The following is a 21,828-nucleotide window of genomic DNA, read 5'->3' on the forward strand; positions in this document are numbered from 1 at the left end:
ACAGGGGATGGGGCCTTAAGTGCTCAGCTGACGTCCAGAGGTGCAGGCACCAATGGAACTGGACGGAGGACAACTGGCCTGTGTGTCTTTGCCGGCCTTGGCAGATCATCCTCTTTGGAGGAACTGGTGATGACCACCATATTGCTAGGGGGAGGCCTCAGTGCCCCCTGGGAACTGTCAGCTGGGTCAGTACGGCACCAATGAGCACACAGTTTCTCCAGAAGCAGTACGAGCACAGGCAGCATCGGCTCCGATGCCATCTGTGCAACTGGACCGAAGCCATCTGTGCAACTGGACCATCTGTGGTCAGCTGGGTCAGTACGGCACCAATGAGCACACAGTTTCTCCAGAAGCAGTACGAGCACAGGCAGCATCGGCTCCGAAGCCATCTGTGCAACTGGACCGAAGCCTGCTCCACCACTAGCTGGACTCGATGCTCCAGTTCCTCCTTAAATGTTGCCGATGCCAATACTGATTGGGAGGAAGGAAGGGTGGCCAGATTTTCCTCGGACCCACAAGGAGGATCGGCGACTGGCACCAGGACCAGTGGAGACCATCACGTTCCTTGAGCATCAATGGCATCAGGCAGCAACTGTGACCAGTGCCGATGCTTCTTGGTCTTCCCACGATGATCAGCCCGGTCTTTCCCCGGTGCCGATGAACCCGATGTCATCGGGCCCAGAGATCAACAACGATTGGATTCTGGTGCCCCTATCCACTGGTGACCTTGACGGAACAGATGGTCCCGCTGATGTTGATGGCATGGTGTCCATCAGTGCGGCTCAGAGGTCCTCCGATGCTGCCGATGCCAATGGCTCGGACTTCTTTGGCCCAAATAAGTTGTCTATCTTGTCGAATCGAAGTTGACATACTTTCAAGGTCATCTGGGTGCACAAGAGTCAACCCCGGACATCATGCGATGCACCCAGGCAGAGGAGACAAACCTCATGAGGATCAGTGATTAACATGATCCTTGAGCACTGGGTGCATTGGAAGAAGCCAGATGTGGTCATGATGGGGCAAAACAAACAGGAAAAAGTTTGGAATGATGGCAGCAGGCATCAATGAAGAATGGGCACTGAGATACCGTCAACACGGGGGGAGGGGGGAGAAAACAGCAAAAGGAAACTTACCCGAATGCCAAAAACCTGATAGGGGACACCACGGGAAAGTACGAGGAACCTGGCAACAGACTTTGGAGAGAAAGCGAAAAACTGAAATGTTTTCCACAAAAAGCCAAAGTATTAGAGCTCAATCCAATTGTGATGCTGACAGCGCTACAGGAAAAAAAAAGACCCTGTGTGGTATACGGCACGCTCACTGTGCCTAGTCAAAGTTTCTAGAAACTAACAAGTTTTCTGCATTGGCTCCATCTGATGTCGTCACACGTAAGAGGATCAACATCCTGCTTGTCTCTGGAGAATCATAAATCAGTCACTAGAAGCAAATCTTAGTACTTTTTATGAGTGTCCTATTGACTGCCCCTCCCCAACAGCCTGTAATTACTGTACCTTACTTCCTGGGCCAGGTACAACAGGTAAATAATTTCTGCACCTTGGACAAAGGCCATATATAGCCTCAGGCAGTCTTGTGTTTTAGTCACATTAAATGCTGAAGCAAAGATGCAATAATCTAAAGATAAAGGGCGTTTTTATAGTTAGAACCTGCTGTGAAATGGAAACCAGCCAAAGACCTGAAGATTTCTGAAGAGACAATCAGTGTTAAATTATTTTGTGAAAAAAATGTATTGCAGAGAAAGCAGCGCATTCTTCTCTTATCCTTGGCACAAACTAGATGTTTTTCCAGAACCAAACACAAGTAATGCTTTTTCCATTCCCGCAATGAGTTCTTCCCCAAGGAGTCGACAGATGGAGTGCTCCATGCCCGCATATATTGGCTCATTAAGAGTATTCTATTTTATCAGGTCAGTCCTTCAGCTGACATTAGCATCAAATCACAACAATCTCCTACCTTCAACTTTGCACTATTTGATCTGTGAAGCGCATAAAATACACCCTTTTTTGATTGGTTTGTCATCGGTGTAAGGAATGTTATCACAACTCAGGTTTATCCAGGTCCAGTCAGTCCCACAAAGTGTGCCCAGACCCCTGTGCTAACATCACGCCAATATATCCAAGGCTAGAAAAGGCAGGGGCCTTTGACTTCAAGGCAGGAATTTTTATACACAGGGACACAGCAGAACAAAGCATGCACACCTTTTATACAAATGTAAATAAAGGAGCAGTAACAGAAAACAGCCTGCGCCCCACAAGCATCCACATTGACTTCCTAGTATTATGCCTGAGCCCAACTAATTTGTCTCCCCACCCAATAGTGAGCAACCTAAACTCCTGGTTACATTTTTATTTATTTATTTAAAGAATTTTTATATACCGGGGCACGTAGCAAAACATCACCTCGGTTCACAGTGTAACATAACATAGCAAATAGCTTTACAATGAATATAAATAACATAATAATATAAATAATAAATACATGCCCTTTAATCCCTCAAACAAGTACCCCAGAGCCACCCAGGCACCCTCAGCTCTCACTAAAGTACCCCACTCCAGCAAGTACCCCGAGCCCCGTGTAAAATGCCCCCGCAACCCCAGCAAGATCCCCGAGCCCCCACCTCCATCGAGCACTCTGATCCCTTAACATCTCCCCCTCCCGAAATACTGAGCCCCTAAGATGTACCCTCCCCTCCCGCACAATAGAAAGTTCCCTGAGCTCACTCCAGCCACCCTGAGCTTCCAGTAACGTGCCCCCACCCCAACAACAAGCCCCCTTACAACAAACCCCCCGCTACCACTCTGGCCCCGACAACGCCTCCTCCCAGGCACTCTGTGCCCCTACAACAACCGCTCTGAACCTGCAAATAGTAACAGCGGACACCTGACAGTAGGAATGGAAGTTACTGCCAGAAAACAGCGCCTCGAAGCTGTGATCTCGGGTTGATTGCTAAGACCCCGCCCGCCTCTCTTACCATAGCTCTTGCTAGCAAGCCCAACATAGCTTCCCGCACAGGAAGGCTCCAGGCCTTCTCCCAGACCTCAAAGTCCGTATGTGGGGCGGGGGTCGAGGACACAAACAACTACCTTGCTCCCCGCCCTCTCCCTTGCGCCTGCGCCTAGTAGTATGCCGCCATGTCATTGTTGGGCAGGATATTCCAGCCATGCCTGTGAGGGTCAAAGACTTCCCCTCCCGGAATCGTGAGGGGCAGGAATCTCCCGCCATGCCCATGAGGAGTAACGACCCGCACCTAACCTCCCGTTTTGTAAAATCAGCACGCATTTCCTTTCCATTTCCTCGGATCTCAGTTGAAGCCTTCCAGGTTTCAATAGTTAGTGCTTTCAGAAGAGCAAAACCAGGCTGAGGGAGCCCCTCATGCCCATAGCGGAAGATAATGGATGTGGAAACGCCACCATGGTGGTGAGGGGCAGAAAGTAGTCCAGATCAAGGGGTTGATCAGAGTGGAAAGATGCCCCGCACAGACATGGCGCTGATGATATCGGATATACCGAGATGCGCAGTATAACAGGGTAATTTCCGGGCTGAACTCAGTATCGCTCGCCTCTGCTCCGCGAGCCGGGCTTTGTGCGGGTCAGAGGTGAAGGGTGAGAGGTGACGGCGGTCTCTGTCTCCGGAAAGATGGCTGAGAGTGAAAAGCAGACGGAGGCAGGTCTGTGAAAGGACCAGGGGAAGAGGGGACGCTGTCAGGGAGAATGACTCGGGGAGGAGAGGGTGACAGGCTGGAGAAATGGCGGAGGATAGGTTTGCGACAGGGGGTGGAGGGGATACTGTTAATAAGAAAAACCCGGGGAGGAGGGCAATAAGTCTGAGAAGACCGTGGGAGGAGGCGACGGGTCTATGAAGGGAGAGACATGGAGGGAGGGGGACGTGGGAACACTGTCAGAGAGAAAACTGGGTGGGGGGAGCGAACGATCACTTTCAGATCTGTGAAGGGAAGATGCATTATGTAATATTTGATATCTTTTATGCCCCCCTTCTCCCAGACTCCTCTTCGGAGGACAAGGTGCTTCCCTCTCTTCCCACTTACAGCTTCATGATTCCAAAGAAGGAGATCAACATGGTCCCTGACATGGCCAAGTGGAAGTGCTCTCAGGTGTGTGACTGAATTCAGCGGTGCTCCTCACATGTAGGTTCTCTGTCCCAGCTGGAGGGGTGGGTGGAGGTTTAGTTAGTGCTGCTGAATTGATGGAAATCGGAAAATGTTATTAGGGCACAAAGAGCTGTAAGAGGTCAGAAGATCTTGAATATTTCATATTTAGCAAAGCTGTGCTAATGCCTTTTTTAGATGGTTGTTGCTGTCAGGAACACCCTGTGAGGGAGCAGAGCTCTTATGCTCTCTGTCACTGGTGCACCTTGCGGTGAGGGGAGCTCATGCACACACTGTGTACTTGGGAGCTGGACTGGCTTTTGCTGGGCTTGATGGATCTTTGTTTAACCCTCATCCTGTTTCTTATGTTCCTTCACTGATGCACTGTGAGGGAGCAGAGCTTCTGCACATCTCTCTCTGTAACTGGTACACAATTAGGGAGTAGGGTTCTCACTTGTGTTCTCTGTGCCCCTGGCACACTGTGGGGAGCAGAAGGTACTAATATGGACAGGTGTGGAATTATGCCAGGTGCCTGGTTACCCTTGTGACTGGCATTTTTCCTGGTGCCTATTGTACAGAGAAGCAATCTTTGCCTATGGAGAGTAGAGTAAATTAGAAGGAAAACAAATCCTGTTTTCCATTGGTATCTATATTTTCAAAATATATTTCCTCTCTAAAAGGTGTATTTACCATTTCTTAGTGTCCAGAAAGATGAAACCAGAACAAGTGGGTTATGTATCTCTACCAGCAGATGGAGAGGGAGAAAACTGACGTCACAGTATATATACCACTACAATGACATCAGCCTGCCAGTATTCTCCATCTGCAGCAGATGGTGGACATGCATCTCCCTAATGGGGATTGCTTCAACTTGAAAAAGGAGAATTTATTTATTTATATAGAATTTTTGTATTCCAGTTTTCACACTTTTTTCAGCACTTCAAAGTGGATTATATTCAGGTACTGTAGGTATTTTCCTATCCCTAGAGGGCTTACAAAAGGAAAGTAAATTTGCCCCACTCTTCTGCAGTGACACCAATTTGCCCCCCCACCCAGTTGAGAATTCCTGAGGTGACTTCCGTAGTCCCTCAGATGAGTGCCTTGGTCCGTTAGCTGATTTTCAGCTGGCATGGACATAGCTGCTTGAGCAACTGAAAGGCAGCAGGTGCATGAAGCCAAGCGATGTAGTGACGGCAGATGCCCTCTCCACCCACTGAAGAACGTCTCTCTACTCAGCCAGGTAAGGCTGAGCTCTGGTAAGTTAAAAAAAAAAATTATTTATATATATATATATATATATATATATATATATACATACACAGACTTACAAGGAGGTTTTGTGTTGTATAGGGCTTCCTCCTCCCCCAGTCTCCGTGCTCAGCGTGCTGGTTCAGCGTTCATCCTGCTCTGTGGGAGGTCAAGGGACATGGGTAGCCTGGTGGGTTGAGTAGCCTCCTTAGGCTAGGCCCCTCTCCGAGGCATTTTGCTGTGTCCCGTATGGTAGGCCGTAACGGCTTTTCATGTGCTTCCTAAGGCTGCCCTCTACAGGATTGTCTGGTGTGTGCATCTAGGTTGCGCACTCAGTTTTGGGCGCACTGTCAGGCCTTGTAGTCTATGCGTCCACGTTAAGCGCAGTTTGCTGCTGCACACAAGTAGTGCTGTGCACTCAAGTTCTTGTGTGCTTAATTTTTTTGGCCACCTAAGATTTGGATGCATAATTTTTGAGCACCTAGTTGAGTGCATATTTAAAAAAAAAACAAAACCAGAGGAAAACAGCTAGACATAACACTTCTGGCCGCCACTCAGCACACTGTCAACCATTATGGTGCCTGTACCTAAGAAGCCTAAGTGTGTGATTGCCCGCTGATTTGTGTCAGCGGGCAATCACACAATTCTCTCTGAGAAAGCTCAGAGAGAATTGTCTTCCTTTGATTTCACTAAGCCTGGTTCTTCCCAGCTGGATGTGGGTCTGGGTAAAGACCCGGGTGGGGTGCCTGATTTTGCAACTCCCCTAACTAGTACCTCAGCGGGGGATGGTAACTCAGGGAGTACTCCTTGGGTACCTCCTGGTCTGGATACTTCTACCTTTTCCTGGGTAGAATTTTTCCAGGGGTAGCAATCCTTTATTCAGGGGCAGTCCTCAGCCCTGTCCAATGCTTCTAGAGCAGAAGCGCAAGTAGGAACTTTGTCTGGGCCTTCTATCAAGTGCAGGAATAGTAGTGCAGCAGCAGGACCTCCGGATAGAGATCCGGCTGACGACGCCAATTCTGACTTTCTTGATGATGGTGAAATTCTCCAAGGATTAGAACTGTATAGAACTATGTTACGGTTCTTTCATAGAGATGGACAGCCAGCTCTGATTTCCCCAACCTTGAAAATGCTTGGAGTTCCTGGGGCAGATTTGGTGTCTGAAGCAAAGAAAAATCCCGTTACGATTCAGTCATCTTTCCGGTCTACTTCATTAGGGTCCCGTATTTTCCGATCAGGCAGATCGTTTTTGTCTAGCGGCATGGCTTTTGAGAGGAGGCGTTTAAGGTCGAGAGGATACCTGGAACCGGTGATTACTACCCTCCTTCAATCTAGGCGGAAATCCACCTCAATGTCATACATCCGAGTCTGGAAGGTTTTTGAGTCCTGGTGTATGGTGAAGGGGATTCAGGCCTTGCGTGCTTCTGTGTCACATGTGTTAGCTTTCCTTCAGGATGGTTTGGTCAAGAGCCTTGCTTCCAACTCTCTTAGAGTTCATGTGGCGGCTTTGAAACCTGGATGGCTACCTCTTGTCCTCTCATCCTGATGTGGTCCATTTTTATGCAGGGTTTCAAGAATTTGCATCCGCCAGTAAGGAGAGTTTGTCCTCCTTGGAACCTCAACCTGGTACTTCATGGTTTGTTTGAGGCTCCTTTTGAACCTATCCGCAGGGCTACTCTTAAGGATGTGACATTGAAAGTTGTTTTCTTGGTAGCCATTTGCTCTGCAAGGAGAATTTCAGAGTTGCAGGCTTTGTCATGTCGTGATCCTTTTCTTAAGATTTCGGATGGGGATGTGTCTTTACGGACAGTATCATCCTTTCTCCCAAAGGTGGTATCTTCCTTTCATGTTAATCATTTGGCTCAGAGGCTGCCAAATCTGAAAAGGCCGGCAGCTCCACCGAACGCTCGTGAGCTTAGGTTATTGGGCATCCATCGAGCATTTCTTCGCTATCTTACAGTCACGAATGGATTTAGGCGATCTGACTGAAGAAGGGGCTTCAAGCTTCCAAAACCACCATTGCCAGATGGCTTAAGGAAGCTATTGGATCCGCTTACATTCTCAAAGGTAAGCCAGTATCGGAAGGTTTGAGGGCTCATTCCACCAGATCTCAGTCAGCCTCTTGGGCAGAGGCTCACTTGGTATCGCTACAAGAGATTTGTAGAGTGGTGACTTGGAAGTCGCTGCATACTTTTGCAAGACATTATCGTCTGGATGTGGCAGATCGGGAGTCTCTGTCTTTTGGTGAAAGCGTGTTACGAACTGGACTCTCCAGGTCCCACCCTGTTTAGGAAGCTTTGGTACATCACAGGAATCTGGACTGATCCGGTATGTAAAGGGAAAGGAAAATTTTGGTTCTTACCTGATAATTTTTGTTCCAGTAGTACCAAGGTTCAGTCCAGAGTCCTGCCCAGGTATTAAGGAGGGTGGATAGTTGACCGCTCAACTGTTGTACATTACAGATATCAGAAGTTGTTTTTTATCAAGTTTATATTCAAATGGTTTTTTTGATGGTTTGTTTGCATTTAACTTTGGTTCAGATTAATACTGAGGAACTGCAGGTGGCATCAGGGTATATAAAGCAGTGTCAGTTTTACTTTCTCTGTCTCTGCCTGCTGGCATGGATGAATAAACCCAGGAGTCTGGACTGATCCTTGGTACTACAGGAACGAAAATTATCAGGTAAGAACCAAATTTTCCTTCTCCTTGGTTGGGGAGCTCAGTGTCGGGAGTTGACAAAGCAAAGGCGCTGCAGTGTAGAAGTGTCTCTCTGGAACATCAGTCTGCTGGAAGCCAGGGCAGTCCGGCTGGCATGCTTACAGTTCAGCGACAATGCAACGACTGTGGCTTACATTAATCAGCAGGGAGGTACTAAGTGCCAACAAGCGTTGTAGTAGTTAGATCAACTTATGAAATGGGCAGAGGTGCTTCTCCAGATGATCTCAGCCTTGCACATTGCAGGCACAGAGAACATTAAGAGCAGACTTTCTCAGCAGGGAGAATCTGGACCCAGGAGAATGGGCGTTGTCATGCGAAGTGTTTCAGCTGATTCTGGATCACTGGGGTCTCCTGTTCCTAGACCTGCTGGTGACTTCTCGCAGTGTGAAAGTTCTGCGATTCTTCAGCCGCAGGAGAGATCTGAAGTCATTGGGGATCTATGCCCTAGTGCAAGAGTGGTCGGAAGACAAGTTGCTGTATGCCTTTCCTTCATGGCCCATGTTGGGCAGATTGATTCAAAGGATCGAACGCCACAGAAGGATGATGCTCTTGGTTGGCCCAGAAGGCCGTGTTGTGCAGATCTGCAGAGGCTCCTGATGGATTCACCTCTTCGACTCCCAGCGCACAGGAACCTATTACAGAAGGGACCTGTCCTTTACGAAGATCCGTCTCAATTTTGTCTTACAGTATGGCCCTTGAAAGGGCTCGATTGCTGAAACGTGGATACTCGGTTGCAGTGATTTCTACTTTGCTTAGGGCTAGAAAGTTCTCCATTTCTTTGGTCTATGTGTGAGTTTAGAGAGTGTTTGAGGTCTAGTGTGAGAATCAAGCTATTCTTTCACATTCGGCCAAGATCCTGCTCATTTTGGAATTTTTGCAGGATGGCTTGAATAAAGTTTTGGCCCTTAATTCCTTAAAGGTACAAGTAGCAGCTCTCGCCTGTTTCAGGGGTCAGGTGAATTGTGGTTCCTTGTCAGCTCATCCTGATGTGGCCCGTTACCTGAAAGAAGTGAAACATCTTCGTCCTCCCTTGTGGTTTCCAGTACCCTTATGGAGTCTGAATTTGGTCTTGGATTTCTTACGTTTAGGCCGAAGCGTAGCCTTATCCTTGTGGTTACTGACCTTGAAAACGGCATTTCTTGTGGCAGTTTGTTCTGTGCGGAGAGTTTCCGAGCTGCAGGCCTCGACTTGCTGGGAGCCCTTCTTCCGGGTGACTCCAGGGGCAATACAGCTGCGTACTGTTCCTTTTTAATGAAGGTGGTCACTGAATTTCACTTGAATCAGTTCATCTCTCTGCTGTTCCTGAACAGAGAGGAAGTCGCAAAGGAGTATAGTCTGTTGCAACCCCTGGCAGATTCTGAGCTGTTATGGATAACAGATTGCCTATTTGTTCTTCACAGCGGTACTAGACAAAGAGAACTGGCTTCGTGGGCTACAATAGCCTGCTGGATTAAGAAGATAGTCACAGCAATATACGTTGATGTTGGGAAGCCGTTAGCTACTCAGGTTAAGGTTTATTCCACTAGGTATCAGGCAGTGTTACGGGCGGAAGTTAGATTGTTGTCTCCCGTCAACATTTGCCGAGCTGCGACGTGGTCCTTCTTACACACCTTTTCCAGGTTTTATCATCTGGATGTTCAGGCCCGGGGGTTGCAGCCTTTGCACATGCGGTTTTGATAGGACCGCAGGCAGCCTCCCACCCTATTTGGGAGTAGCTTGGATTTATCCCATTTGTTCTGGACTCATCTGATTGGATGTTAAGAAATGAGAAATTACTATTTACCTGATAATTTCTTTTTCTTTAGGACAGTCAGATGAATCCAGCTTCCCTCCTTTGGCTGCCAGATGATTGTAGTATGGTCCTCCTGTGTGACTGTGTATAACAGGGATTACTGATAAATGTTAGTCCAGTCACTAGACTAATAATATTACATTCTTATCTGAGCTCAGTGTTGCCTGTTGGCCGAGTATTGAAATGGTTTTCTGTTTTAAAAAAAGTTTTGTGCTAGTCTGTCCACAGTTGCTTTTGAAGAGAATACTGGCAGGCAGATGTCACCCAGAGGTATATATGCTGTGACGTCAGGTTGCTCAGTCTCCATCTACTTGTAGAGGTGCAAAACCCACTTGTTCTGGATTCATCTAACTGTCCTAAAGAAAAGGACATTTTCAGCTAAGTAGTAATTTCTCATTTGTTTTCTTGTATCCCTGTCTATAGGCCTATGCAGATTATATTGGTTTCATCCTGACCTTGAACGGAGGAGTTAAGGGGAAGAAACTCACATGTGAATACAAAATCTCTGAGGTAGGACTAGTAAGAGGTGCAGGCTGGCTGTGATTCAGCTTCTAGCTTTGCACCTTATCAGATGCTTCTGCTGAGGCAAATGGCATCTGAGGAGTTGGATTTCTGTCATGGGTGGACTTGTATGAGGGAGGGTGGTTAGATGAAAGTCTCTGTACCAGTTAATTATTAAAGATGAAGCACCTAGCAGGTCGGATTACTGACCCAGCGGTGTGCATCTACCTCGGGGGAAGAAAGACTGCTTTCTCCCATAGCAGATAGTACTCTCTTGAGTCCTCCTTTACTGGCCTGCACTGTACTTGTTTTCTTTAGCAGGGTTAGCCTTCTGGTATTCTCTGCCTAGGTAAGTGAATTTCCTCTGCTACTGTCTGAGTAAGAAATCCGACAGTAGCAGATTCAGCCTTTCTGTTCTTGGGCGAGTTGCTTCATGTTCTGACTCTGCTGGCCCCAAAGTTTGGGTTGGTGGCCAGAAGAGGCCAAGCAAGCTGATGCTGCAGTAATCAGCTTGTGAAAGAACCCAGGATGGGGAATTCAGTTTCTTTAATTATATATTGGCAAGTTCCCTGTACATACCCGGATCAGTCCAGACCATGGGTTGAGCCTCCTGTCCACAGATGGAGACAGACCAAAACTGAAAGGGTGTATCCTATATCAGGACAGAGCCTACCCTGCATCCCTTCAGTATTTGTATGTCTCCAGCAGATGCAGGCAGCTCACCCTGCGGCTCCCTTACTTCTCTCATTTCTACCCGTGAGATTTTTCCTTCTCCTGTGTTGTTGTCTATCAGATCAAGCAAGTATTACCTTATTTTATATTTAAAAAAAAAAAAAAGATTCAGAACTCCTGCTTTGGGCGACAGCTCTGTCTCTCCGCTCTTAAGGGATCCTAGGAGGGTTTTGCCCCTTGTTATACAGCCTAGGACCCCTTTCCCGGTGACCTGCTTGTCTGCTGGGGTGATACTGGTGGTCCAGTCACTCCCCCTCCTTGCCTGTGCTGCCTTACAGTATTTAACAGGGAAGTTCAATCCCCCTGCCATCACTTAAGTTTAAAAAAAAAAAAAAAAGTGAACAATCGGAGGCAAGAGACGAGCGAATTCTGCACCTTTTGTGCACGGATAGCAACACAGGGTTCGTTCTCCTGCCTCTGCTGCTCGGGCAGCACAACTCAGCTGATTCTCCCTCCTGCGGCTTTTCTAACCTGCCTTCATGCCGCGATCCAGTGGCTGTCTAGCCTGCGGGGAGCCTGCGATTCGGCTCTCCCGCGACGGGCTCTGCTCTCACTGTTTTTCTGGAGGGGAGGGTCCCTCCGTGGCTGCAACAAAACAGACGGCCCGGGCTCATCCCCCCCAAACGTGTGACTAGGCCATCTTCTTCTCAGAAAACCGTGGGAACGGTGGCCATTTTGGGGGTGGGTTTTTCTCTAGACTCCAATCTGCAGGGCTCAGGAGAGCCGGATTTAAGCCCAATTAGAGCCCCGGAGGGGTATTTGGATCCATCTCCCTACCCCCCTACGTGCCCGGGAAATCCAGACCTCATTTTTCCACAGAATTTGTGCTTTTAATGCACAAATCATATCTAGCTAGTTTGCAGGAACAGGATGACCCTTCGCCAGGTCCCTCCCCAGCAAAGATCCCTCGGGTGCCCACTCTGCAGCCCCCTCCCGTACTGGATGTACAGGGCTCGGTCAGGGTGGTGCCGGGCCCTTTGGCCCTCCCGGACCCCCCACAACCGGCTGTGGTCCCTGATCCCGATCAGGACTCTGATTTGCTCGAGGGTGACGACCCACATGTCCTCCGTTTGTTCCAAAGGGAAGAGCTGGATCCCCTCATTCCCTTTATTTTACAGGAACTGCTAATTGATGTGCCACCTGACGATACTGTTTCAGCCGCTATGCCAGCTAACGTGGAACCAGTCCTGGCGGGACTTAGGGCTCCTCCATGTACGTTCCCGTTCCGTCCTATGCACAAGCTGCTGCTGCTGCTTTGGGAATGGGAGTCCCCCGAGGCGGAACTCTGAGTAGGGAAGGCAATGGACAAGCTCTGTCCCCTCCCTGATGAATGCCTGGACATGCTTAAAGTTCCCAAGGTGGAGTCCTCAGTCTCCGCTGTCACCAAGCACACCACCATCCCAGTGGTGGGAGCCAAAGCATTGAAGGATGTGTTCAGGACCGCAAACTTGAGCTTTATCTCAAGTGCATCTTTGAAGTCTTGGCCTTTGGAATCCGGGCGACAATCTGCAGCAGTCTCATGCAGCGGGCAAGCCTCAGGTGGGTTCAACAATTGCTCAGCGCCCAGGACCTCCCATCTGCAGAGGCGGAGCAGGCAGAAAGGCTAGAGGCAGCAGTGGCATATGGGGCTGATGCCCTTTACGATTTGCTCCGAGTGCAGGCCAAGGCTATGGTTTCTGCAGTGTCAGCCAGACGCCTCCTCTGGCTCCGCAATTGGGCAGCGGATTCCTCTTCCTCTTCCAAGTTGCAGTTGGGCACACTTCCTTTCAAGGGTAAGTTGCTTTTTGGTGAGGACCTTGAACAGCTTATCAAATCCTTGGGAGAAAACAAGGTTCATAAGCTGCCAGAGGACCACCCGAAGCAGGCTACATCTTTCTTTCCTTCGTGCTCTCGCTTTAGAGGTCAGCGTCGGTATAATAGCAGAGCGCGGGGATCTTTTCCAAGAGGTACCTCCTCCAGATCCCAGGCCTGGTCTCATTCCTTTCGTGGCCGCCGTCCCTTCCGGGATGGCAGCCAACAGCACTCCACTACCAAGTCCTCGCCCCAATGAGATGCGGCCGGCCCATTTCTCCGTTCCAAATTTAGGTGGACAGCAGTCCCTGTTTCTCGAGGAATGGGTCAAAATTACTACAGTGGGTCCTAGAGGTAAGAGAGAGAGGTTACGCATTAGAATTTGCTCGGGACCTACCGGACCTTCACGTAATTTCTCCCTGCGGCAGCCGGAAGCGGACAGCGGTTGACCAGACCCTTGGAGGCTACAAGAGCTCTGTGCCATAGTTCAGTCCCAGTGGAGTAACAAGGGTTCGGCCAGTATTCCATCTACTTCTTCGTTCCCAAAAAGGACGGGTCCTTCTGGCCTATCTTGGATCTCAAGAGAGTCAACCGGGCTCTCAGGGTTCCCCATTTTCGAATGGAGACCCTGAGGGCTGTGATAGTGGCTGTTCACGCAGGCGAATTTTTGGCCTTGCTCGACGAAATGGAGGCTTATCTGCACATACCGATATGCCACGACCATCAGAAGTATCTCAGGTTCAATATTCTGGGACAATCCAACTACAAATAAGGGACAGCTAGTTTCAATTATGACACTAACAATTAACTAGCTGTAAATTGAAATATAATGTTGTTTGGATTTGTCATGAAAATTTAAAAAGTTCAAATCTTTATTATTGCATCAACAAAATCAATTGTTTAAACCCTTATGAATTTTTAGATTTTTTAAATTTTTTAATTATGAGAGAAAAGACCTCAAAACTGGCAAAGTGTCTGATCAACCCAGATGCTTATGGGCCAGTAAGTTCAGTCACTGGTCTTGTTCATCTCTCTTTTTTCATTTTTTTTTTAAATACTGTTATTTTTCTTCGTGTTGAAAAAGGTGTTGTGCTCTTGTCTTTTATGACATAGTTTAGTCTAATTTTCAACAATCTTTATGAACAGCTTGATAGTGATTCAAACAACTTATATTCAGCAACAAGCCCAACTTTTTCTAGAAATTAAGTATGTTGCATGTGTTCAAGTTTCAGAACTAAATTGTCACATATATCTGAAAAAATCTGAAACATTCCCGACATCTCAAGGAAGGGAAAACGGCACTTATCTGATCACTTGTTTCTGGTTTGGCAGCGATTGACAGAGACTGAACGAGTCCATGCTTGTTTTGTAAAGGACAAACCAGAAACAAGTAGTCAGATAAGTGCCATTTTCCCTTCCTTGAGATGTCGGGAATGTTTCAGAATTTTTTCAGATATATGTGACAATTTAGTTCTGAAACTTGAACACATGCAACATACTTAATTTCTAGAAAAAGTTGGGCTTGTTGCTGAATATAAGTTGTTTGAATCACTATCAAGCTGTTCATAAAGATTGTTGAAAATTAAACTATGTCATAAAAGACAAGAGCACAACACCTTTTTCAACACGAAGAAAAATAACAGTATTTAAAAAAAAAAATGAAAAAAGAGAGATGAAAAGACCAGTGACTGAACTTACTGGCCCATAAGCATCTAAAAATTCACAAGGGTTTAAACAATTGATTTTTTTGATGCAATAATAAAGATTTGAACTTTTTAAATTTTCATGACAAATCCAAACAACATTATATTTCAATTTACAGCTAGTTAATTGTTAGTGTCAATATTCTGGGACAACACTTCCAGTTTCGGGCATTCCCATTCGGCTTCGCCACAGCAAGGTCATGGTGGTAGTGGCAGCCACTCTCTGTCGGGAATGAGTTCTGGTCCACCCTTACCTGGACGATTGGCTCATCCAGGCCAAGTCAGAGACTCTCTGCAGGGTGGCGTTCAACAGAGTCTTGGCCTTCCTGACCTCCCTTGGGTGGATAATCAACTTCTCCAAGAGCAATCTACAGCCATCCCAGATCCTGGAATTTCTGGGAGCACGATTCGACATCCGAGTTGGCAAGGTGTTTCTTCCAGACGCTCGGGCGCTCAAACTAATGGAGCAAGTGTGCAATTTTCTCTCGCTTTCGCTACCCACGGCCTGGGATTACCTTTAAGTCCTGGGATCCATGACTTCCACTATTGATCTGGTTCCTTGGGCTTTTGCGTATACGCATCCATTACAGAAAGCTTTGCTGGCCCGCTGGAAGCCGGTGTCGGAGCAGTTTCGGATGGCCCTTCCGCTTTCAGACTCTACTATCGCAGATATGCAATGGTGGCTCTCGCTCGCTCACCTCCTGAAGGGGATGCCCTTACAGACTCCTCAATGGGCCATCGTGACGACGGTCGCCAGCCTATCCGGCTGGGGAGCAGTTTGTCAAACTCGGGCTACGCAGGGATGTTGGTCCCCAGCTCAGTCCCGCTGGCACATCAATCGCCTGGAGGCCCGAGCGGTTCTCCTGGCACTCGAGGTCTTTCTCCCTCTGATCCGTCGCAAGGCGGTGTGGGCGCTCTCGGACAATGCCACCACGGTAGGCTATATCAATCCGCAGGGGGGCACCAGAAGTCGCCTGATGGCTCTGGGCGGAATGGCACCTGAATCGTCTGGCAGCTTCTCACATTGCCGGGAAGGAGAATATTCAAGCCGTCTTCAGTCGTCAGCGTCTAGATCCCGGAGAGTGGGAATTGTCCGGAGTGATGGATCTCATTGTCCGCAGATGGGGATTATCCCCACGTCGACCTGATGGCTACTCTGGACACAGCAAAAACTCCCATGTTCTTCAGCTGCAGACGGGAGCACTGCTCGGAAAGAGTGGATGCCCTGGTTCTTCCCTGGCCTCACGACGTTCTCCCGTATGTGTTTCCCCCTTGGCCTCTGGTAGGAAAAGTACTCAGAAGAATAGAACTTCATCGGGGACCCATCATTCTCATGGCACCCGAGAGGCCCCGCAGACCGTGGTACGCTGATCTGGTGAACCTCGCGACGGACGGTCCTCTTCGCCTCGACCATCTTCCTCGTCTTCTCCGGCAGGGTCCCGTATTTTTTGACCAGGCGGATCGCTTCTGTCTAGCAGCCTGGCTTTTGAACTGAGGCGACTAAGAAAGGATATAAAGAAGAAGTTATATCCACCCTGTTGCGGGCCCGTAAGCCTTCCACCTCTCTCACTTACGTTCAGGTTTGGAAAGTTTTTGAAAATGGGTGTGCCGAGTCCGGAGTGCCGGCACGCAAGGCTTCGGTATCCCAGGTTCTCTCCTTTCTCCAGAATGGCCTTTCCAAGGGTTTGTCTTTCAACTCCTCAAGGGTGCAGGTTTCCGCCCTCTGGTCCCTCTTGGGTAGCATCGATGGTTGCGCTTTGGCGGCTCATCCGGATGTCGTTCATTTCCTTAAGGGTGTCAAGCATTTGAATCCGCCCGTCCGGGCTACCTGTCCCTCATGGAGTCTTAATCTGGTGCTTAGGGTTCTTTGAGGCTCCCTTTGAACCCCTCAGGCGGGCCACGCTTAAGGATCTAACTCTTAAGGCAGTTTTCCTCGTCTCTATTTGCTCTGCCAGGAGGGTTTCGGAGCTCCAAGCGTTGTCCTGTAGGAAACCTTTTCTCCGTTTTTCGGATTACAGGGTCTCCTTCGAGACGGTTCCGTCATTCTTGCCGAAGGTTGTGTCTTCCTTTCACCTCAATCAGTCGGTGAAGCTCCCGGCTTTTTCTTCCGAGGAAATTGTGGACAGCTCTGGCGGTGACCTCCGGCACCTGGATGTCAAACGAGTTTTACTGCGATATCTCCAGGTTACAAATAGGTTTCGAGTCTCGAATCATTTATTTGTCTTATGGAGTGGCCCAAATAGGGGAAACAAGGCTTCTAAGGCTACGCTTGCTTGCTGGTTAAAGGAGGCGATTGCCTCGGCGTATATCTGTCGGGGTCGGACGGTTCCGGAGGGCTTAAAGGCCCACTCGTTGCGTTCTCAGGCTACTTCTTAGGCGGAGAGTCAGTCGGTCTCTCTGCAGGAAATATGCAGAGCAGCTACTTGGAAGTCTCTGCATACTTTTGCTCGTCATTATCGCTTCGATGTGCAGGCGCCAGTTTTTGGCTCCAGATGGCAGGTGCTTCGAGTGGGACTATCTCAGTCCCACCCTGTTTAGGGAAGTTTTGGTACATCCCATGGTCTGGACTGATCCGTTTACGTACAGAGAAAGGAAAATTGGTTCTTACCTGCTAATTTTCTTTCCTATAGTACCACGGATCAGTCCAGACTCCCTCCCATGCACTATCTGCGACGTCCGCTTGAAGTTCTTTTCTTTACAGTTTCTTGGAAACTTCAGCTTCCTCTCATAACTTTAAGGCACCGGAAGCATCTACTAGATGACTGTGGATATATATGTATGGATATATATGTAAGAGCAATTATATACAGAGTTTTGAATTGTTCAATTTATCAGTTATTTGTTGCTTGCTTGATCTTATACTGGTTATCTTTATCTTTATCTACTTTCACAATGGTTAACCTGAAGGGATGCAGGGTAGGCTCTGTCCTGATATAGGATACCCTTTCAGTTTTTGTCTGTCTCCATCTGCTGGACAGGAGGCTCAACCCACGGTCTGGACTGATCCGTGTTACTACAGGAATGAAAATTAGCAGGTAAGAACCAATTTTCCTATTTGTCTCAGCTGTATCAGATCCTCACCGCAGACTGGATCCATGGAGAGGATCTGATTCTCTTCCCAGCAGACAGGATGAAGGGGTATTTTTCCCTCCTGGATTCTGTCCCTCTGGTTGTTGTTCAACAGCTACTTTCTGCCACTGTATAGGGATACAGGTCTGGGAGCAATGTGTAATAAAGCTTTCAAAATGCCATTATTAATACACTAAATCCAGGGATCGCCTCTTAAAGAGATTAGATCAATATCACAGTTACCTCCAGGTTGACTAAGCAAAGACAAAAGCAGTCAGAATGCGCAACCAATCCTTAATCTAGCAGTAGGAGACATAGATGGGTCCTGATGACAGGGCTGACCGTTTGTCAGCAAAGCTGTATTGCATTTTGCTCTGGGTAAAGTCAATCATATGATAATTTGCTGGGCTGCTTGGAACAGATCAATTATTGAATAAAGGGAGCAATACATGTAAAGATTGCCTCATATGTATTTAAAAGTATGACTGGTTTTACAAGAAGTTATTTACTAGACAGCGAGGTATGAAAATCCGAATGCACCCTCTTGCCCCTCTCATGAGCTGCTGATGACTCTCTGCCTCCTCTCTTGTAGCCCATTGCGAAGCTGGTGGCTCTCCTGAACACTCTTGACTGTTGGATCGATGAGACCCCTCCAGTGGATCAGCCATCTCGCTTTGGAAACAAGGCATTCAGGACCTGGTACAGCAAGCTTGATCAGGTAAGGAATGGCATGCTCATGGATGAATTTAGGATTTTACCATCCCCTAGACTGTGGGAGAAAAGTACACATACCGTCAGCAACACAGGTATTTTTCCCTACCGAGAAAAGGAGATGCGCTAGTGGTGGGCGAGCCAGCTGAGAAACACAAGTTGATTTCATTTTTAAATCTCAGCATATTGTTTAACCTGCATACTTGCACCCACAAAGTAAGTGGGTTAAAAAAAAATCTCCTTGGCACTGGTTGTCATGGAAAATCACTTGCAAGCTACTGAGGGAAGATGGGGAGAGGAGGAGGGGAGGAAATGAAAATAGTAATTGCACCTCAATTTTTATGTGCAGTCAGGGGTGGCTCTAGGGCTACACTAATCCCTTAATCTTTACTCAGTATGGGGTCTGGGAGTTGTTCCTGCATGGGTGCAGGGCCGGGCAAAATCTCTCTGCTAACACTATGAATTTTGGTGTAGGAAGCAGAAAATCTTGTAGCCACCGTGATCCCCCAGCACCTGAGTGCTGCAGCTCCAGAGGTGGCTACATACCTTAAAGAATCTGTAGGAAATTCCACACGCATCGACTATGGCACAGGTATGGTATGAAGTTTGCACACGCATGCACCTGCACCTCCCATACACACACTGTGATCGTTTGAGCACCTGCATTTCCTCCCCTACTACACACGATAAACATTTGTGCACCTGCACCCTCTCATGTACCGCACCCACACTTCCACCCTCCAATATTCATTGTAAAGAGCTATGCACTCGCATTCACCCTGCACACATACCATGAACTCATGCCCCCACATTCCCCCTTGAGAAACACACACACTGTCCCTTTCCACTCATCATTATCCTTCTATAAGCAAGCATTAGGATGTACCCACCACCCCACCTCCCCCCACTTGACGAGGCGAGGTGTCTTTCAATAGCCTGATCATACTGCCAGCATTTGTTGTATGTGCATGCATGTTGCTATGCTCCATGACTGCAGAATGGTATGATGCTTTATCCTTTTCCAGTAGTCTATAGCTAGTAATAAGCAGACTAGTAAGGAAGAGAGGACTGCTCCTAGTAACCACAAGGGGGAGATGATGCCACACGAAGCACCAAAGCTGATCTGAGCTCACTGATGTTTGGTATATTGCACAGGGTGAAGAAAGGACTGGGATAGTTTACCTGATTGCTTTTCGTTCAGATTATGAAGTATCTTCTTTTTATGAAGCATCTGTAAAAACAGAAGATGTTAGCAGATAAAAAAAGCACTTGCTTCAGCTAGTTTGCTTATTAAAATTCATTCATTTTCCAGATTCATCGAGAAGTTCAAACTTTTTTTTTTTTTTTTGACTTAGCAGTTTCATTCTGTTCTTTTGGGTGCCATGAGCCTTCATGTGCAGCTATTTAGGGTCTTCTGCATTTTTTTCACTCTCTCCCATCTAGCACAATCATTGCAGCAACAATCCTTGGACAGGAGCCATAGATCGAAACTTCCTGCAGAGCCTAATATGTGTTCATCTAGAGTCTGGTCACTAGGTGTCACTGTTGCACTATAACTGGAACTCCCTTCTCCTCTGGGGCTATTAGCACTGCCTCCCATCCTCTGCTAGCCCATGGAACAGAAACTAGGCTCCTTTCTCCCACAGTACTTAGCCATCAGGCCATCTTTGGTCCCAGTGAATATTACAAGTGCAGTAATTCCCTCGGGGTGCTAGAAGCAGAACACTGGGTCCATATAGATTTGGTTTACAAAAGTTCTCTTTGGGTAAAAGGCATTCCCTATATGTACCCAGATCAGTCCAGACTCCTGGGTTTTGCCTCCGCTCCAGCAGATGGAGTCAGAGAAAGTTTACTGCCACTGCCACTTAAGACGAGGTGCCTCCTGCAGTCCCTCAGTATTTCTGACTCGAGCAGATGGTGGAGGTGCAAAGCCTGCAGTCTGACAAAAAAAAAATCAGAAAGGGCACATAGGATTCTGTCTGAGCCTCCCAGAAGGTTGTTAGACCCTGGTGGGGTCATCCCTTCTGGTGTGTGAGGCTTGAGAGCAGGGGGTCGGGGACCCTGTGTTGCTCGGATCCCTGGCCAGACAGGGCTGATAACCTGGAGGTCCCAGATCACTCGCCCTGTGGGATCTTCATAGCCTGTCGCCTTTTCAGAAGCCTGCTGCTGCTTTTTTAAGGAAAGTGTCCCTTTTTTTCTTTTGTTAAAGTTTGAAAAAAAAAAATACAGCATCTACTGTGAGAGGTTTGTTTCTTTCCTTCAGGGTCAGTGCACTTTTGCCTTTCTTCGGTCCCATCGTCTGGCAGCCAACGTCGGAGCTTTTATTTTCTTCTCTCCCCTGCCTCATTCGGCCTCTCTCCTGTGCGGTGCTCGACCGATGGAGGGGGATCCTGGTCTCTCTTGTGGATGCCGCGTGGGGTGGCCTGTTCTTCCTGCAGGAATGTGCGGTCATGTCTTTCCTGCGCCGGCCTTTGCTCCTGATGCCTCCCCGGGGGGAGGGGCCATCGGGGAGCTCCACGAGAGTCTGGGTATTCCAGACACGGACCCGATGGCGGAACCAAAGAAGAAACCCATCCTGGTATCCCTTTGTAAAGCCTCATGCTACGTCCCAATGATGGAAGCCATCCAGGAACTGATTGACCTGGAATGGGATGCCCCAGAGGCCAGCTTCAAAGAGGATCGGGCCCTGGAAGCCCTATACCCTCTAGAACCAGCGATCAAGGAACGCGTGCGTTTCCCAAAAGTGGACGCCATGGTCTGTGCCGTCTCAAAGTGAACAACAATTCCCATTGAGGGAGGGGCTGCATTGAAGGATACTCAGAATAGACGATTGGAATCCATCCTTAAGCAGGCCTTCGACGCAACAGCAATGACACTGCAGATTGCTTCCTGCTGAGCACTGGTGGCACATTCCTGCTTGCTCCTCTCGAGAGGCAAATAACTCCGGAATGTATACTGGTGAGACGAGGCAACCTGCAGCAGCCTTCCTGATGGACACAAACTCAGACTTTGTGCGTACCTCAGCCAGAGGCGTAGCCTCAGTAGTGGCAGCCAGAAGACAATTATGGCTACGAAATTGGTCTGCTGACACTACATGTAAAGCGAATCTCACAAGAATGCCCTTTAAAGGATCTCTTTTGTTCGGAAGGGAACTGGAGATTAGCCAGCAAGTGGGGCGAAACACCATTCCCTGTACGTACCCGGACCAGTCCAGACCGTAGGTTGAGCCTCCTGTCCATCAGATGGAGACAGACCAAACTGAAAGGGTATCCTATATCAGGACAGAGCCTACCCTGCAGCCCTTCAGTATTTGTCTGTCTCCAGCAGATGGATCAGCTCACCCTGCGGTCTCCTGATTTGGGCTAGTCAGCCTTTTTTCCTACTCTTCTTGTTGGATCAAGCAAGTACTTATTCCTTTGGGATTCTAGTAGGATTTTTCA

The 21,828-nt window shown here is 48.1% G+C and overlaps 2 protein-coding genes across 7 annotated transcripts in view; one reads left to right on the forward strand and one right to left on the reverse strand.

Annotated features, from left to right (window-relative positions):
• Window positions 1-3,397, reverse strand: part of CRAT (carnitine O-acetyltransferase) — a 185,261-nt gene extending 181,864 nt beyond the window's left edge. Inside the window, exon 1 of one of the 3 annotated variants that reach the window (XM_029612038.1) lies at window positions 2,990-3,133. In XM_029612038.1, coding sequence (XP_029467898.1) covers window positions 2,990-3,016 — 27 coding nt within the window. In that variant the 5' untranslated portion in view covers window positions 3,017-3,133. Of the gene's footprint in view, window positions 1-2,989; window positions 3,134-3,270 lie in introns of those variants that run through there. The other 2 variants (XM_029612039.1, XM_029612040.1) reach the window with 2 other exon arrangements.
• A 13-nt stretch (window positions 3,398-3,410) lies between these two features.
• The window catches only part of PTPA (protein phosphatase 2 phosphatase activator), a 75,795-nt gene continuing 57,377 nt past the window's right edge, over window positions 3,411-21,828 (forward strand). Inside the window, exons 1-5 of one of the 4 annotated variants that reach the window (XM_029612043.1) lie at window positions 3,411-3,545; window positions 4,020-4,129; window positions 10,305-10,391; window positions 18,270-18,395; window positions 18,863-18,980. In XM_029612043.1, the coding sequence (XP_029467903.1) occupies window positions 4,070-4,129; window positions 10,305-10,391; window positions 18,270-18,395; window positions 18,863-18,980 (391 nt within the window). In that variant the 5' untranslated portion in view covers window positions 3,411-3,545; window positions 4,020-4,069. Of the gene's footprint in view, window positions 3,686-4,019; window positions 4,130-10,304; window positions 10,392-18,269; window positions 18,396-18,862; window positions 18,981-21,828 lie in introns of all 4 variants that reach the window. The other 3 variants (XM_029612042.1, XM_029612045.1, XM_029612044.1) reach the window with 3 other exon arrangements.

This window comes from Rhinatrema bivittatum, chromosome 8 (genome assembly GCF_901001135.1).
Source record: "Rhinatrema bivittatum chromosome 8, aRhiBiv1.1, whole genome shotgun sequence".
Classification (NCBI taxonomy): Eukaryota; Metazoa; Chordata; class Amphibia; order Gymnophiona; family Rhinatrematidae; genus Rhinatrema; species Rhinatrema bivittatum.